This window comes from Candida oxycetoniae (genome assembly GCF_023343755.2).
Source record: "Candida oxycetoniae strain CBS 10844 chromosome Unknown scaffold57, whole genome shotgun sequence".
NCBI classification, from domain to species: Eukaryota; Fungi; Ascomycota; class Pichiomycetes; order Serinales; family Debaryomycetaceae; genus Lodderomyces; species Lodderomyces oxycetoniae.
Window position 1 is genome coordinate 36,227 of NW_026055432.1, and position 17,623 is coordinate 53,849.

Consider the following 17,623-nt stretch of genomic DNA (forward strand, 5'->3'; position numbering starts at 1 on the left):
GGGTTATAGAATGAGTTTTTCAGAGAAAACTCACCAAGAGTTAGCTATTGAGATTATTATCAAGATTATATCCTATTTACCCCTTTATTTTTTTTCTATTACCTTACTTTCCTTATTGATGAACCTCTTTGACATTTCAATGACTCGCTTAGTAGATTTGTTTCTTTTACTTTTGTGTAATATATCTTTATTATTTATCTATGACATGTCGTGAAAGTTTCTTGTAAGCTTGTCGCGACACCAGCGTGACACTAGCGAGCGAAGCGAGCTAGTGGAGCACACTGGGTATATCGACACTAGCGTGACACTAGCGAGCGAAGCGAGCTAGTAAAGCACACTGGCTATATCGACACTAGAAAGTATATCGACACTAGAAAGTATATCGACACTAGAAAGTATATCGACACTAGAAAGTATATCGACACTAGAAAGTATATCGACACTAGAAAGTATATCGACACTAGAAAGTATATCGACACTAGCTCGCTTCGCTCCCTAGTGGAGTAAACTTTTTAATTTTTTCTTTTCTTTCAAAAATCAGTGTCAATTAGATCATAATTGAAATAGGAGCCGACATTACACTATATGTGAAGTTATTAAAAAAAATTCGCAACAAAATGAGTGCAATATCGTGGATACATTTATTCTCTTGCCAAGTTTAGTTTTTTGACACTATCGAGCGAAGCGAGCTAGTGGAGCAATCAAACCCGTGTGCTGCTCGATAGTGAGCAGAACTTTGTAACTTGTTGCAACCCCATCTCGCTCTGCTCGATAGTGAGCTCTTTTCGTTTCTCTCATAACCACCCGGTACAACTTCAAGGGGGATGAGGAGAGAATACACTGCGCAATGTAGACTTTTCACAATTTTTAGTCAACTTTTAAGAGGCATTCACACTACGTCATTTTCGATTCGCATGTTATGTATAAAATGATTTAAAAATAAAGAAGAATAGCTAAATACATACTCCCTATTTTCTTTTCTTTTTTTTTTTTTTTGCTCATTAAACTGATTCCAAAACAACATCTTTGAAACCGCTAGAAACTTTCTTACCTTTTTCTTCAGATGAGGCTTCACCGTGTAAAGCCAATAATGAACCCAAGTCGAATTTAGGTTGTTTCAACAATTTGACTTTTCTTATGTGAACATTCTGTAATGGGAAGATAGTTTGAGTTGATTTTTCAATTTCACGACCAATGACTTCTGGAATCAATTTAGAAGTTAATTGAGCCAAAGTACAGTTTGAAACTTCTCTTTGCATGATTTCAGTCATCTTTTTTCTAACTTCTCTCAACTTGGATGATTGAGCATAAGTTGTCTTTTTGATTTGGTTTGGTTGTCTCTTGGTGAAGGCAATAGCGAAAACCCTCAAAACGTAGTCGTCAGAGGTTTTGACAGTGACGTTAGCTTCAACTAATGATTGCCATTTTCTAACCAATGATCTTAATTTATCTGATGTAAAGTTCAAACCGTGGAAGTTGGTCAACAAGTTTTTACCTTGAACTTCGTCAACTCTTAACTTGATTTTTCTGTAAGCGTGATCTTCGGAACCTTGTAAATCAGCTAAACAAACTTCAACAACTCTTCCTTTTAATCCATCAGCTGCGTTTTTTAAACCAGTTGATCTATTAATCAAAGTCTTACCAACATTTCTGTTTTCAAAAGTGGTTGGGGCTTTAATGTCAAACCAATCTTTCCTGGTAAAAGGATCAACAATTCTCTTCTTGGCTCCTTTCTTGGATTTACTAAGACGTTTATTCTTTCCTACAGCCATATTGATATGCTTTGCTTTGAGTCTGCTCTAAAATGCTGGATAGTTGTCGATAGAGAAAAGAGAAAGAAACGAGTAAAAAGCAGGGCATTCTGAAAAATTTGAAAAATTTTTTTTTTTTTTTTCAAAATTGTAGATTTCCTTGCACATTGTACACGACTGTAGGGTAAAAAAAAATGTGGGAAAAAAAAAAAGAAAAAAGTCTGGTAAGGGCACGATGGACTGAAGAGACTAGAGGAGCCAAAGACTGCTGGAGGGGACTAGAGGAGCCAAAGACAGTTTTAGTTGAGAGAATAAAGCTTTGTAGAAACTAGAGGAGCCGAAAATGGCCCTTGTCTATAGAAAAGAGTGTAGAGATCAGAGACACTTGTTGAGAAGCGCAAAAGTAGTATTGTGCAGAGTAGAGTAGAACAGACTAGAAAAGACTAGACGAGCAAAGCGAGTCTAGTTGAAGAGACCAGAGAGTAGAGATATAGACTATTGAGAAACACGAGTGTAGTAAAAAGAGAGAAGAGAGTAAAGTCTAGAGAGCAGAGAGAGAAGTAGAGAGTAGAGAGTAGAGACTATAGATATAGACTATAGAGCAAAGCAAGTGTAGTAGAGAGAGAGTAGAGATATAGACTATCGGGCACAGCGAGATAGTCCAGAGTACAGTACAGAGCAGAGACCAGGGTTGTAGATTATCGAGCAAGGCGAGTGTAGTAAAAAGACAGAGGAGAAAGAGAAATCAAGAGTGGATAGTCTAGAGTAGAGTCACTTTGCTCGGTAATCGGAGAGAGCAGAGACTAGAGACTAGTTGAACAAAGCTAGTGTAGTAGAAAGAGAACATACTGAGTGAAATAAAGTATCTCGCTTTGCTCGATAGTCGAAGAGAGATATAGACTATCGAGCAAAACAGGTCTAATAGAAAAAAAGTCTTGAGTAGAGACCATACAGAGACTAGAGATAGACTATTGAGCAAAAAGATACTAGTCGAGAGAGAGAGAGAGAGAGAGAGTAGAGATAAGGTAGTGTAGGCACAGAAAGCTGGGATGTGTTGAAGACAAAAAAGCTCTCGTCAAAGCTCTTGACTAGCGAAACCAAAAGGTTTGGTTAAATTTTAATATTCATACAATTCAATCATTCCAAAGCCAATTCTCTATAACTTTGGTTTATCCATATCTAATCTCGCAAGTACAAGTGCGGTTTATCCAAATTACCAAAATCGCTAAAAAATCGATTTTGGCGATGTGGGCAATTTGGCAATTTGGCTACTTGGATTTGGCAGTTTAGCAGTTTAGCAGTTTCTTGTGCCCAATCACAATTTCTCCTAGCATCTTCCACCTTGCCTCTAAATCGTACCTATGAATATGAGCGTCTAGTCAAGAGACTTTTTCTTTTGCAACTTTTCATTTTCTCAGAAAAAAAAATAATCTTTTTTCTTGTTTACCTTTTTGATTCTCTCTTTCCCATTGAGGAAAAATTGAGATTTAAAAGGGACCTTCTATTGAAGAGAGTATCCATCTCATTGATAGCTTTCCTGTACTAGAAACATGGAAGAAGATCAACAGGAACAAAACAACCAGTACGTTAAAGGTTAGAGGGCTTATTTCCCTCAATTCCCTCTTTTTCTTTTCCCATTTTTGACTAACATTGAAATCTCTAGGGTATCGCTCAAGATCGGTTTAATTGGAGATTCGCAGATTGGTAAGACGTCTCTAATGGTAAAATATGTTGAGGGTTCATTTGACGAGGATTATATACAAACGCTCGGTGTTAATTTCATGGACAAACGAATACAGATTAGAAACACAACAATAATGTTTTCGATATGGGACTTGGGCGGACAAAAGGAGTTTGTAAACATGTTGCCATTGGTTTCCAACGATGCTGTAGCTATACTATTTATGTTTGATTTGACTAGAAAATCTACTTTAAATTCAATAAAAGAGTGGTACCGACAAGTGCGAGGCTTCAACAAAACTGCTATTCCATTTTTGATAGGGACAAAGTATGATCAATTTATCGATCTTTCCTTTCAGGACCAAATTGAGATTACTCAGCAAGCAAAGAAATTTGCAAGTGCAATGAAAGCACCTGTGGTTTTTTGCTCCACGAGCCATTCAATCAATGTACAAAAAATTTTCAAAATCATCTTGTCAAAGGCATTCGACTTGAAGTTGAATTTAGATGAAATTGTGAATGTTGGAGAGCCTATATTGATATTCAAATGAGAAATAGAGCAAAGAAAAACACGCAATATAATGATTTTTTAATGACCCCGTTTAGTTCTACTCATCTACATATATTCAAATACAGTGAGCCCGTTCTTTTTTTTTTATTTTTATTTGAATTGGTATAATCGGGCATCATGATTTGTACTTCAAAGCGTTTAAGCTATTTGTTCAAATTGCTCTTTGCTCCCTTCTCTATCTCTTCTACTATACCAGCTTTAATTTTTATAATGTTTATTGCAACCACATTGCCAACTCCAATGTCTATCTCAATACTAATTTTTTTGATTCCTTAGCTTGTCTTACTTTTTTATTTTATTTTTTTTTTTCATTTTGGGAAGTTTTTCCGCGTGGAACTCTTAAAGTTCTTAACCAGGATGAGCAAGAAATCTAATGGTTGGGATTACATATTTGGCTCGGATTTAGGTCAAAGACAAGTCAATGATAATGATAATGAGGAGGATGAGCAGCAGCAGCAGCAGCAGCAGCGGCAGCGGCAGCGGGAGGAGGAGGGGGAGAAACAGGAGAAACACCAACATAGGCGTTCAAGCAGACGAAAAACTGACAAGTCAAATCAAATTATTCTAAGACGACAAAGTGATCAGTTTGAGGTAAAAGTAAGTGATACCATTCTAGTCAATTATGAAAATGAGACACTTTCTGCCTTGGTTAGGGACATTCGATTTGGCGCAAGTGAAATTCCTGAAGTTTTTGTTCTTTGGTTCAGTAATAAAGAAGAAGTCGAGGATACTTCCTCAGTTGAAATTTTGGAGAATGAAATATTTCTCACTCCTTACTTGGGAGAGGTTAAGTTGAATGATATAATTGCTGATGTCAAGGTATTATCGGAGCAAGAATTTAAGGAGATTGTGATTGATGAGTCAAACAGTCGGAAAACATTTATGTGTCGGAGAGCTACTAATGAAAAGGACAAATTTTCAAAGATATTCGATTACAATGATATTATTAAGCTTCTTCTCCTGAACCCAGATCGGTTTGTAGGTTTATTGAAGGAAATGCTCCTCAAACGAGACAATAAAGAGAATAGCTGTCTTGCAGTAAAGAAAAAGCCTTCAAAGTTGGAAAACAAACAGAATTTAGACTCGAGTAGTGATGAAGAGGCTTCAGTTGAAAGCGATGATGGATTTCTAATTGATAGTGATGAAGAGGCTTCTGTTGAAAGCGACAATGGATTTTTGATTGAAAGTGACAAAGATAGTGATATCTACAAAGAGAAAGCTGACAAAGGCAAATTATTATCTACGCCCAATAAAAGGCAGGCTTCAGCCAAACTGCCGTCTTCAAAGAAAACTATACCCCAACCTAAAGGAACGCCTAAAAAGTCAAGAGTAGACTCTAAAATTGAGGAGGTTTATTCTATATTGACTCCTCGAAAAAGAATGAGAGTAGCCACGGGACAAACTCCGTTGCCATTACTCACTTCTCCGACTAAACCCAAAGATCAACTTCATGATCCTAAATCGGAAGCTTTTACAGAGTTAAGAGCTAGGTTGCATACTTCGCAACGGTTACTGTCGCTTCCCGGTCGCGAGGATGAATTTATGTCTATCTGGGCTAATTTAGAAAGTGCTATCAATGAGGGTAGTGGGTGTTGCATATACGTTAGTGGAGTGCCTGGTATGGGGAAGACAGCTACAATCAAGGAAGTGATTCGTCAAATGTCCGAGCTAGCTGACACTGACACCGGAGAAATAGGCAAGTTTGATTTTCTTGAAATTAATGGACTAAAGCTATTATCACCGACGGTCGCGTATTGTATGCTCTGGGAGCAAATCACTGGAGGCGATCGCATAGTTGATGCCAATGCAGTGATATTACTAGAAGAATACTTTAAAAAAGAGGATACCTCAAGAAGGCCCTTGGTTGTGTTGATGGACGAACTCGATCAAATTGCCCAAGGAAAACTGAATGTTATGTATAATTTCTTCAACTGGCCAACTTACAGTACTTCCAAATTGATTGTTATTGCGGTTGCAAACACGATGGACTTGCCTGAACGAATGCTTTCAAATAAGGTCTCATCTAGAATGGGCTTGCGAAGAATACAATTTAAAGGTTACACTTTTGCACAACTAGGCGAGATCATCAAACGCCGGTTGGATGATCTTACCAAGAATAGCAAGTACAAGGTTATTGTTGGTGAAGATGCCATTGGCTTTGCCTCGAGGAAAGTTGCAAGTGTGAGCGGTGACGCTCGCCGAGTTTTAACGATTTGCAGGAGAGCAGCGGAAATAGCCGAAAAGCAGTACTTGGAGGAGCAAGTGGGGCAGCAGGAAGAGAATAGCGATACTTATCAAGTATCAATATCGCATATTTCCCAGGCGATAAACGAGAGTGTTAATTCACCATTGGCGCAGTATCTTACTGCTTTACCATTTGCATCAAAACTATTTTTGTCAGCGATGTTAAGGCGCATGAGGCGGAGCGGATTAGCTGAGAATTCCATTGGAGATTTAGCAGAAGAGATGAAAAATGCGATAGCCATGTCCGTTACCTCGAATCCTTTTAGAACAGACACTTCGATGCACGATTTGCTATATACCAACAAGGGAGGAGTTGGAAGCCAAATCAAGGTAAACTTGCGAATACACAACTTCGACTATATATTGAACTCATTGGTAGAGGCTGGTATAGTTAATCAGCAAAACACTTTAAGCGAAAGAAAGAGGTTGGTTTTGTTAAATGTGAGTGAAGAAGAATTGGTTTCAGTAATGAAGAGAGATCAAGAAGTGTCCCAGTATTTATAGTATTTGGTAGCGTTAAGACTATTAAGAAAATTTCAAAAAGGTGAAGGAATGCGCGAGATGCGTGAGATGCGCGAGATGCGAGATGCGAGATGAGCTTCTTCTCTTATTAGTAGAAAGAGAATTAAAGAGTTTACAATCTCTTTCTCTTTCTCTTTCTTTCTCTTTATCCATCCCCTCATTTTTTATTTTTTTTTGTAGATTTTCCAGATGACCTCGATAGATGCTTCAGAATATGTTGAGCTGGAAAATGGGACATTGAAGTTTGGAAATGAGGTACAGCAAGCCAAGTTTGAGCTCGGTGTTTGTATGGCAGTTTATAAATGGGAAGAATTGACAACTGCAGTTGAAAATTCATGGGGTGGACCTAAATCAGGCGAGAAAAGAGACTGGATCAGTTGTATCATTATAGACCTTTTCAGTGAATCAAAAATTGTAGACGTGCAACTAATAGAAGAGACATTATTGTACGCCATGTTGGATGAGTTTGACACACAAGTTGATAATGACTCAGCTTTGGAGATTGCTGCTTTGATAATGAAATTTTATAAAGAAGCTGCGAAAGGCGCGTATGATATGATTGATCAGTTTTATCAAGTTTGGCTTGAGAAAAAGAAAAACACTGTTTTAGAGAGTACGGCTGTTCATGTTGGGGAAGATTTAAATAATCCTGGAGTTTCAGATAGTGAAGAAGACGACGACGACGACAACGATGAGAGGGGAGACGACAATGAAAAGGATGACGAGTCTATGGAAGTAGACGATATAGCGGAGGTTCAAGATGTACAGCATGGCCCAGTAATAGATGAAGATGGCTTTAAATTGGTACAAAAGGGTAGAAGAAGAAGGTGACCTTGTTTTTTTCTTTTATTCTTTTTATACAAGGTGAATCATATATATATATATATATATAGATGTATATATTTATATTTTTATCTAATGACTTATTGAGTTTCCAGGTGTTGTATAGCTTCTAGTACGATTTAATGAATTTAGCGAATGCAAACTTGTAACCGAATTCCTGTAAGGTCTGCTTTCAAAATAAGACTCTTGCTCTTCAATTGGTGTACTAAGTCCCGATCCTGCTGGAGAAGTGTTACTCATATTGAGATCGCTGAGTCTCTTTGTTATATCACTCAAACTTCCTGGTGTACTGCTAGGTACTGCTTGGTGTGTGGCAACACCATTGCTCTTGCCAAAGTTTGCAAAAAAGCTATCATTTGAAATACTCTCAACTTTGAACAATCTAATACGTGTTCCTCCCCATATATTGATTGAGCTAAGAGCGTTGTCTATCCACTGTGAGGACTCCTCTTCAGTAGTAGCAGTGGTGGTGGTGGCAGTAGTGGTAGTAGAACATGATGACGATGATGAAGTGGTGGTAGCAGTAGTGATAGTAGTAGTAGAAGAAGAAGTAGCAACAGTATCAGTGTTATTATTATTATTATTATTATTAGTAGTAGTAGTAGTCTCATTCAGCTTCAAAAAACTTGTCAAGCCCGATGTGAGCTTGCTCACTGTTGCAATTGACTTTGCAAAGTTTTTAACAAACCTATTGTTATTTCCCACATACGTCTTGACCAGTGTCTCCGCGTTGTACACACTTCCAAGTAAAAGAGAAATATACCACCCAAGTGATAAATGACTCCAAAGAAATTTCAACTGCTCTAAGGGTGTTCCCGGTAACAAGTCATAGCTAATCTGGTTTTTGTGCTCGTCTATAATCTTGGAAAAGTCTGAGTTTTCAATGCGCTTGACAAGATCAAAACTGTCAATGCTCATTCCAGAGTCCCCAGGACAAACTTCCTTTACCACTGATTTCAAGTGAGGAAGAATAATAGTCAAAATCACAGTTAACGAGTCCTTTCCTGTCCATGATTTGCCAATTGGTATATCTTTTTTTTTCTTCTCGCGTGCTCTCTCGGTCATACCTGGAGGTTGTTGCGGTCTCAAAGAAGCTTCAATACTTTCAAGTTCTGATAAGCTTGGAATCACTGAGTTGTCAACATTTCGCGGAATCACCCGCTTCATTATCATCATCATGGGTGTCAGCAGCGGTGGCCTTGTAATAGAAATTGCATTTTGTGTACCCACTTCGGCAGCTTTCAGTGTGGTTTCTGCTTCAGTGCTTTCCTCAATCTTTGCAATTGTGTCACCCTTGACAAATACATTTTCAAAACTGAAAACTGTGTTCCATAGCTCGTTGTAAGTTTTTTCATTTTTCAACATGCAGAAAGAGAGCATTCTTGAAGAACGTGGATGCTTGATAATAGCTGCACAAATAGCCCGAACTATCAATGCAACCAAATGAAGATGTAGTGGTTTTTCAAGCAAAAAACTTTGATTAGAATAGCATCCAACAAGCTGTGTGATCAAAGATGAGGCGTGGTAAGATAGGCCACCATTTGGATTTGGATTGAGTAATTTTTTTTTCAGGTCATTGTGTACTTGTAACGGTTCTTTAGATACGGGCCCAATAAGATTATAAAGTATTTCAACTAGTGTATTCAATAAAGAGCTGGGTAACGGTTTGTATATGTATGAGGACTGCTGTAGCAGGGTGTTGTTTAAGAGGATTGTGCTTATTTGACTGACGAGAAAATCCCGCGTCGTCAATGGGGTGATTGAAAGTTTGTAATTTGAAGGTAAAGCGTCATAAAATGAAAAGCTCATTGGGTAAAATAAGCCCTTTATCATATCCAACTCGGAACTCAAGTATAGTAGGAAATAAGCACATATTTGAACCAAACTTTTGTGGGCATGCTGTTCGTGAAAAGCAAAAATGTAATATAGCAAAATCACCATAAGGTCGGCCAAAAATTTCTCACTGATCAATGCTTTGAAATGTTTGTTGCATTGAATCAATTCCCACATTAGAACTACAATCTCAAGGGCCCATAAGGATGGTCGGTTTACATTTTTGATTAGTGAAAGTGCTCCATTTTCAGACTCCTTGGATTTGACGAGTGGTGAACGCAAAATATGCATCGAAGAAAATGCCAAAAGACGTAGCTCATCTTCTTTTTGTATTCGGCCCATGTAATGTCTTGCCATATTGCGTGGTTTTAACTTTGAATCTAAGAATAAGTCAGAGCCGCTTGGAATTGGGTACAGGATCATCAAAGTCAACAATTGCAACGAGTAAGTAACGAGGAGGTGTCGTATCTCTGTAAAATTTGCTTTATCAAAATGCAATGCATTTTCTACTGGTGCGCTTCTTGAGGATCTGCATGTAATATTGGTCAACGACGAGACAAGAGTTAACAACGTCACTTTGGGTGTGTGTGAGACTAAGATTGTGAGAAATCTGCTTCCCTTAGAAATCACTTCTGAAGAAGACAAATAAAGGCTAGTTGAACATAAAACGATAATTAACTTTAGCACCTCAGCTCTGTTACTATCAATTGTTGGAATGGGAGCAGCATATTTTGCATTGTTGAGTCCGATGCCCGGCTCCCATAGACTAAAGCTTGTACCGCCCATATTTGAATAAGACACTGTAAAACCCTTTGTGAATAGTAAGCTAACCAAGCTCATCATTAAGAAAACAGCTAAACTGTTTTTCAGGTACAAGTGGTGGGATGAACCTGATTTATCACACAACGACCCTGTTTGAGTAATAAGCGTTGCCCATTTTGTTGGGGCTACATTTTCATCCCAAAACAAGGCATGTTCCACATCCAGAAAGTAGTTTTCCAACTCAAACAACGGAGGTAAGAGTTTAATTAGTAGTCTGATGCAATTGAGTATATGTTTGTCATCATCACCTTCTGTCCATACCTCCTGTCTAGACCGTCGTATTATTTCGTGACATAAAACTTGTACCAACGTAATATAATTCACTGCATTCTGTCGCTGAACTCGTCGTAACTCATTTAATGTGAGAATCTCGTTTATCTCCTGACAAGTTGATGGTAATTTCCAAAACTTGGACCAAAACTTTTCATCTTCATAAGCTATTACGCCGCCTTGTCCCAACTTGTTAAAGTAGTTCGAGAAGCACAACCTCGCTTCTGAATTCATATGGACATCGAATACACTCGCTTGCTCACTCGCTCACTCACTGACTCACACTCTTTTTATCTCTCACACCTTTGCTGGGGAAAAGTTGTATTAGTTTATGTAGTAGTATTCTTTTTTCTATTTTTTTTTTTTTCTCTCTTCCTCATCAAATAAATTTTCATGATGGAAAAGACCTATGATGTATGTAGAGGTAAAAATACTTTCCCTCATTCGAATGCGAAGCATTTGCATGAGCAGAGTCAGTGGAGTCGGTATTATTGGTCTCCTTTGCATGAGCAAGAGTCAGTGGAGTCGGTATTATTGGTCTCCTTTGCATGAGCAAGAGTCAGTATTGTGTGGATTTATTGGCTACATAGGTAGCATTCATACAAAACCAAAAACTTCATTAGATTTATCAGGCAAAGAAGTTGTTACACTAATGAAGAGATCTTTTTGGTAAAGTATATTTTTGATAAAACGGTTTTGTATGAATGAGTATTTATAGATTATTAGTCTCAATTGTTTGTCTCTCGAACTTTTAGTGTGTTCGGCTCCTTTTACTTATATTGCACAAATTTTCATCTTTTCCGTTCCGTTTTGCACCAACTATTGGGCCGAACCCAACATCAACACTCATACTTGCAACTAAATTATCGTCTGTAGTAGTATCATTGTTATCTTCGTCAAGATCATCAGCGTCTCCATTGTTCCCAATCACGGTTCCCGAGTCGTCTCCGCTGTTATTCAACCAATTAAGTGGTATCTCTATAGCAGGTGGGTTTTTGCTTAACCCTAAATTATCCTCATTCTCATCCTCATCCTCATTCTCATTCTCGCTACTTGAGTCCAGATGCATAGCGGAACAAATGGTCATGGCCTGGTAAATGGCACTTGCCTTCCCACTTAAGCTTTCAAAAAGCCGATTCGTATTACCGTTATTAACACTTTCTGTCAATTTAAGCTCAACAATACCCTCAACCAGCACCAGCAGGCTAGAGCTCAAGATATCGCAGTTTTCAACTTGTAAGTACAAGGAGAAGTCATTGTCCAATGCATGCAAATAGATTAATTGGTACGGTACTTCAACTCCTAGATTATCCGTATTCGACCAGATTATAAAGCTCGAGCTCAATACAAATATAGAAACATAGTTTGAGCTGAAACATCGTAGTGTTTCTTGATCACTATTCACAATCCTCAAAATGTATGATGCTGAACCACCGTATATGATGAATTTGTCATCGTCACGAGCGGCAAATTTCTCAGGATTCGATGCCTGGTAGGTGTAATACAATATGGTATTTTCGATATCGGGTTGTACATAAATCAACCGAATCGGCGGAGCCATCTCTGCTTGAAAAAAAAAAACAACCACGGCCTTGTTAATCAAAATAGAAATGAAAAAAAAAAAAAAAAATTGGCTTGATATTGAAAATGGATCAATTTGCACCCAATGTAAGTTGGAAGAAAAATATATCCAAGGGCAAATACCTAACAATTGCAAATCAACCTTGTTCCTTCCGGAGCATAAAGCCGCTATTACGCTGCCCTTATGAGCAGTGTACTAGGAGGGTGACCATTGACCAATACCAGGCCAATTCACAATCAATTTCACTTACATCAAAGAATGTGTTGATGAAAAGAAGAAGAAGAAAAAAAAAAAAAAAAAGTAAGGAGAAAAAACAAAAAAGAATCAACTAGATATCTATATCTTCATTATTCGATGCCTTCGCAAGAGGTTGGGTTACCTATTCCTAATATCCCCCATGCCGTTTCGGTGACGCTACCAACATGGGAAGCTAATATTGCTTATGAGGAAGGGGAGCACTGGGTCACGTCGAAAATGAGCTCTGGATACCCAAGATTTTACATCCATTCGTCTATTCGACAACTTTGTCGAAAGTTGGAAGCAAAATACGGTAGAGAAGGAGAAGAATGCTTGGTTTTCCCAAGCTACAAAGTTGCAAAGCGTTGTAGAGAGTTTTTGAAAAGTCATTTTGAAGGGAAAATTAGAATACTTCAATTGAGCACTCCTGAACCAGTTTCCGATTCAGACAAATCAATACAAGTAGGAGCGACTTTTGGGGTAGTGTTTTTTCCAAAGCTGTTGTTTCCATTGGCAAAGAGCTACTGGCAGCATTCGGGAGAGGTGGTTAGTTCGCGAATGGGAGAGTATATTTTGAAGTCGTTATTTACTGGGCCAAAAAGCAAGACAAAGCAAGAACTACAAGCTCAAAAAATACAATCGAGATCGCCGTCAATTAGAGCTTCCAGATCAAGTGCATCTGGTTGTTTCAATGACGATTTAGAAACAGAATTTGATACGTTTATTGAACAAAAGTTTGGACGAGTTTTGGATCTAAAATTCGCCAATGAAGCAAAAAGAGCTTTGCGCAGGCGTATTTGTGGGAAAGTGGACAAGAGTTGTAATCAAATTGAAGAGATTGAAAAGCTGAAAAGGGGGAAATACTTGAGCGAGTCAGATGTATACTTATTCCCTTCTGGTATGGCCTCCATATTCTATGCACATCATGCTCTTTTCAATATTTTACCAGCTGGAAAATCTGTTTGTTTTGGCTTTCCCTATGTGGATACTCTAAATATATTGAAAAAGTTTGGCCCCGGTGTTATTTTCCTTGGCTTGGGCGATGACTCGTCCTTATTGCAATTGGAAAAGGACTTAGAAGAAGGGTTGAAGATTATGGCATTGTTTTGTGAATGTCCTTCGAACCCGTTGTTGAAAACGCCCAATTTGAAGAAGATTAAAGAGTTGGGCGAAAAATATGATTTTGCTATAGTTGTTGACGAAACCGTGGGGAACTTTATAAATATCCACGTTTTGCCATATGCAGACATGGTTGCATCTTCACTAACCAAAGTCTTTTCTGGAGATTCAAACGTTTTGGCGGGGTCGTTAGTTTTAAATCCATTATCAAGATATTACGCCAAACTTAAAAAATTTTTCAACACAAATTATGAGGATTTGTTCTGGGATGAAGATGCGTTATGGTTAGAACGTAACTCAAGAGACTTTGTTGAACGTGTACACAAAGTCGACAATACCTCCGAGAAAGTTGTCAACTTACTTCTTTCTAATCCAAAAATCTCCAAGGTATATTACCCATCAGTTAGCCCATCAAGGCATCACTACGATATGATCAAGACCCAGGATGGCGGTTATGGTGGCTTGATTTCTTTTGTGTTTCACAAACCTAGTGATGCTATTAAGTTTTTCAACTCAGTAGACTTGTACAAGGGTCCTTCATTGGGAACTAATTTTTCATTAGCGTGTCCCTACTCTATTCTTGCTCATTATCAAGAATTGGATGAAATTGAGCAATGGGGAGTCGACCGCAATTTGATTAGAATCAGTATTGGATTAGAAGAGCCCGAGGATTTGTTACAAGTTTTAGAAAAGTCATTAGAACAATAAGAGAGAGAGAGAGAGAGAGAGAGAGAATAAATTAAACAAATAAAAGAAACCATTCATTACAAACTTTTTTTCAACCTGGGAATTTTATATGCTGGCAAGGTTCTGGGGGGTTTTCGGGAAAATCATAATTCAACTCTACTTGACCAACATACCAATAGTCGCGATGGTTGTGGAAAAATTTTTGCCAACTCTTGATATCTCTTTCACATTCCTCTGCGTCTAATCCTCGTAAATCATGCGTGTACTCGTCACTTTTGCGAAAACAGCCAGTAACATATACCCTCGCTGCATCTTTTCCAACTAGACTATGGTACGTTCCCTTTGGTCCGTAGATATCTCTATTAGAGCTTACATCGTATACACTGCCGTTTATTGCTAAGAGAATTTGGCCACCATCAGATCCGTCGTATTTGGCCAACTCCGATAATGTAAGCAGTAGTTTTGGTGAAAACTGATGCTTGAAAAATCTCCAGTTTATGTACTTCCCGTGATAACCCCAAGTTGTATCGGAAGTAAACCAGTACGACAAAAGTGCATTGAGGAGAAGAACTCCACCAAGCATTCGTACAACATCCAGTAAATTGAATCTATTCCTCATAACTTACATCTACAAAGGTTGAAAAAAAATGGAAAAAAAAAAAAAAAAAAAGAAAACAACTTAATACTACTAAAAATTTCTTTATACATATATATACATATATATTTTTCTTCAATATGGTTTTTCTTTTTCTCTTTTTATGTTTTCTATTACAATTACAAGTCTAGTTAAAAAATATTTCATCGTAAGCGTTATTACTATTGATAAAGTTCACATGGTCTGTATCTGTGCTGATCAAATTGCTCCAGAACTCGTCGTTTATCGTGTTGTATATGTTTTGCGAATCCATAGATATCAGCGGTAGCCTATAGTCTCTAAATTCATGTTCTTGAGGTGTGCTGTTCTTTGGCTGGTAGGGCAGATGGTATGCAGCTAGTGATAAAATGTCAAGCGGCTTTTCCACATTGCTGTTGAACGGTTTAAGGTTTTGAGGTGTAGAATTGTTTTTGAAAAGTAACTCTTCGATCTGGGTGGCATAAGTTTGCGTAAACAATTGCATCACTAAGCGCGTCTTTTTAAGCAAATGATTATCAGGATGCTGTAAGTGAGATTGTTCTACTAAGCGGCAAACTTTTTGAATGATAATTACCGCGTCTCGAGGTACTAGATCTTTGTCGATATGTGATGACAATGACATGATCAAATACCTCAATCTTAAAAGCATACCACCAGTGTACATCACACGCGAGCCAAAAGCTAATGGCATCTGTGCTACTTCATCGGACGATAGTTGCGTATACTCATTTAGCGCAGCTAGACATGAATTTGTACAATCTGAAATTGCCTTTACGGCTCTTGAGCTCAACAGAGAATCGTCGCGGTTAAACATGTTGGTAAAGTTTGGCTCGCATAGGTAAGCTTCTACCGAATGAAGGTAGGAAAGAAACACATGATCATCATTCTTTACTTTTTTCCTCAACTCCATCAACCTTTTTTGTAACTCAGATACTATGAACATTGAGGTTGATGGCCTTTTGTCATCCAATTCAGAGGAATGTGTGATATGGTGAATGTTTTCCAAAGCGGAATTGATCCTCGCAAAAAGTGCTAGCTTCCGATACTTTTCTTGCGACGAATTTTCGAGAATACGACAACACTCTTCAACATAGCTGGTCCATTTGATGTAGATGGACCTCCTCAAAATAAGACAAATGCTCACAGTATTGAAATAGATGATCAAAACCAATGAACGGTATTCTTCGCTTGTTTTTGGTTCTGCATCCTGTTTCAACGTTCCTTCAGTAAATGTATATGTAGGTCGAGAGACAATACCCAAATCATGCAATAACGACACGCAAATGGTATTCAACAAATGGTATCTGCGTTGTCTAAATAACTCCGGTGAATTGTAGTATAAGCTCAAGACTAAGATACTCTTGATAACTTCGACTGATTTAGTTCCCACAACCATTGCTTCATCGCATACCGACCGAATTGCCTCATTATCCAAAGCTAGAGCTTGATCTGGGTTAACGCCTGCTCTATTTACTGTGTTACTTACAGACATGATTGCGTTGAACAAGAATGGTTGCTGAATCCGAAACTGGTCCGCGCTCAAATGTACTGGAATTTCCACTAATGGGAGAAAAGACAAAATACGATCCCGGTATAGGTTTAATCGTACATCTGCTTCTGCTAATGTTAAAAAGCCTTTTGATACAACATCAGGAGGTATTGAGCTTCTCAACATTCTTGTTCTCCTATCAGCCAACAAGTTCAACTCATTTGTTACGTCAGTTAATTTTGACGAAGCCTCGCCCAAAATGGCAATCTCTTGCTCCAAGTCAAACTTGGATATAAATGGTGGGGAATCTGTACTCGAATCGGACTGGATACCCTGTTGTGAATAGGATTTTCTGTGTCTATGCATCAACTGTGTCTCCAACATTCGAATTCTCTGTTTCAAACTGGCGATTTCTTGATCTTTAGATAGTGGAATCTGGGGATCAAACTTGGGTGATGGTAATTGAGGGTGTATGTTTAAAAGAGGTGGTGGTGGTGGTGGAGGAGCTGGAACTGGTGGTGCAGATTGTACAGATGGTGCTGATGGACTATAACTCGCTGGATTCAAATTGCTTGGAATCGATGGTATTGTGGACAGCAGGGCGCGGGTCTGAACGAGCGGCATCGCTACTGGCGATGGAAGTGTTTGAGAAAAGCTTGCGGGCTTTTTCATCTTTTTTTCCACAACCGCATCCTTCATCTCCTTCTCCACCTCTTTCATCTCCTTCTCGGCCTCTTTCTTCTTTGCCTCTAAAATCTCTGCTTTTTTTCTCCTTTTTCTAGTTTGATTAAGATCGATTTCACATTTTCTGTTTGCGTTTAAACATCTTACACAAGAGGCACCAGGATCTTGTGGGTTTGAGGGAGTACACTTGACTTTCAACGAGTGGCAGCTCTTGCAAGCAACAGATCTACGTGTAATCTTTTGTCTTTTCTGTGATTGTTGGTCTGAATCAGTAGGCGAAAACTGCTCTTCATCCTCGTCATTTAATCCATACACCACTGTGTCTGCTTCTGTTGCATTGTTATGTTTATGCTTTGGTTTTGATCGTACTGAACTGGAATTAATTGGGCTAGATGTAAAATCACCAGAAGAATCACTCTTGACTACTACCGACATGTAAAAGAAAAACGGAAATAACAAGGGTGTGAGTTAGGCTAAAACGGGTGGTGGTGACAGAGTGAGGCGTAACGGAATGACACGGCTGATCTTTAACCAAGAAGCCTTCTTGAATGTAATAACGGCCAATTCGCGAAGAGAAAAAAGGAATGGAAATTTATAAAGCTTTTTTACTCCTCAATATTTCGGAAAAAGAAGACAAACAATAGAAAAAGATACA

The 17,623-nt window shown here is 38.3% G+C and overlaps 8 protein-coding genes across 8 annotated transcripts; 4 read left to right on the forward strand and 4 right to left on the reverse strand. All coding sequences in view use genetic code 12, as the record gives it.

The window, feature by feature from the left end:
- Positions 1–1,001: 1,001 nt before the first annotated feature.
- On the reverse strand, positions 1,002–1,772 carry RPS1 (40S ribosomal protein eS1; the record flags this gene model as incomplete). Its single annotated transcript, XM_049323787.1, has 1 exon — positions 1,002–1,772. One exon carries the CDS (start codon positions 1,770–1,772, stop codon positions 1,002–1,004), a length of 771 nt encoding a protein of 256 aa, XP_049180395.1.
- A 1,529-nt stretch (positions 1,773–3,301) lies between these two features.
- TEM1 (Ras family GTPase) lies at positions 3,302–3,982 on the forward strand (the record flags this gene model as incomplete). Its single annotated transcript, XM_049323788.1, has 2 exons — positions 3,302–3,337; positions 3,428–3,982. 2 exons carry the CDS (start codon positions 3,302–3,304, stop codon positions 3,980–3,982), a joined length of 591 nt encoding a protein of 196 aa, XP_049180396.1.
- Positions 3,983–4,359: 377 nt separating this feature from the next.
- Positions 4,360–6,750, forward strand: ORC1 (origin recognition complex subunit 1; the record flags this gene model as incomplete). Its single annotated transcript, XM_049323789.1, has 1 exon — positions 4,360–6,750. The coding sequence occupies one exon, from the start codon at positions 4,360–4,362 to the stop codon at positions 6,748–6,750; it is 2,391 nt and encodes a 796-aa protein (XP_049180397.1).
- A 207-nt stretch (positions 6,751–6,957) lies between these two features.
- TSR2 (Tsr2p) lies at positions 6,958–7,599 on the forward strand (the record flags this gene model as incomplete). The annotated part of the gene is made up of 1 exon (XM_049323790.1): positions 6,958–7,599. One exon carries the CDS (start codon positions 6,958–6,960, stop codon positions 7,597–7,599), a length of 642 nt encoding a protein of 213 aa, XP_049180398.1.
- An 84-nt stretch (positions 7,600–7,683) lies between these two features.
- On the reverse strand, positions 7,684–12,097 carry KGF56_002550 (uncharacterized protein; the record flags this gene model as incomplete). Its single annotated transcript, XM_049323791.1, has 3 exons — positions 7,684–8,236; positions 8,321–10,703; positions 11,389–12,097. The coding sequence occupies 3 exons, from the start codon at positions 12,095–12,097 to the stop codon at positions 7,684–7,686; spliced, it is 3,645 nt and encodes a 1,214-aa protein (XP_049180399.1).
- A 375-nt stretch (positions 12,098–12,472) lies between these two features.
- On the forward strand, positions 12,473–14,182 carry STR2 (cystathionine gamma-synthase; the record flags this gene model as incomplete). Its single annotated transcript, XM_049323792.1, has 1 exon — positions 12,473–14,182. The coding sequence occupies one exon, from the start codon at positions 12,473–12,475 to the stop codon at positions 14,180–14,182; it is 1,710 nt and encodes a 569-aa protein (XP_049180400.1).
- A 70-nt stretch (positions 14,183–14,252) lies between these two features.
- On the reverse strand, positions 14,253–14,744 carry KGF56_002552 (uncharacterized protein; the record flags this gene model as incomplete). The annotated part of the gene is made up of 1 exon (XM_049323793.1): positions 14,253–14,744. The coding sequence occupies one exon, from the start codon at positions 14,742–14,744 to the stop codon at positions 14,253–14,255; it is 492 nt and encodes a 163-aa protein (XP_049180401.1).
- A 199-nt stretch (positions 14,745–14,943) lies between these two features.
- On the reverse strand, positions 14,944–17,403 carry WAR1 (War1p; the record flags this gene model as incomplete). Its single annotated transcript, XM_049323794.1, has 1 exon — positions 14,944–17,403. The coding sequence occupies one exon, from the start codon at positions 17,401–17,403 to the stop codon at positions 14,944–14,946; it is 2,460 nt and encodes an 819-aa protein (XP_049180402.1).
- Between the last annotated feature and the right edge of the window lie 220 nt (positions 17,404–17,623).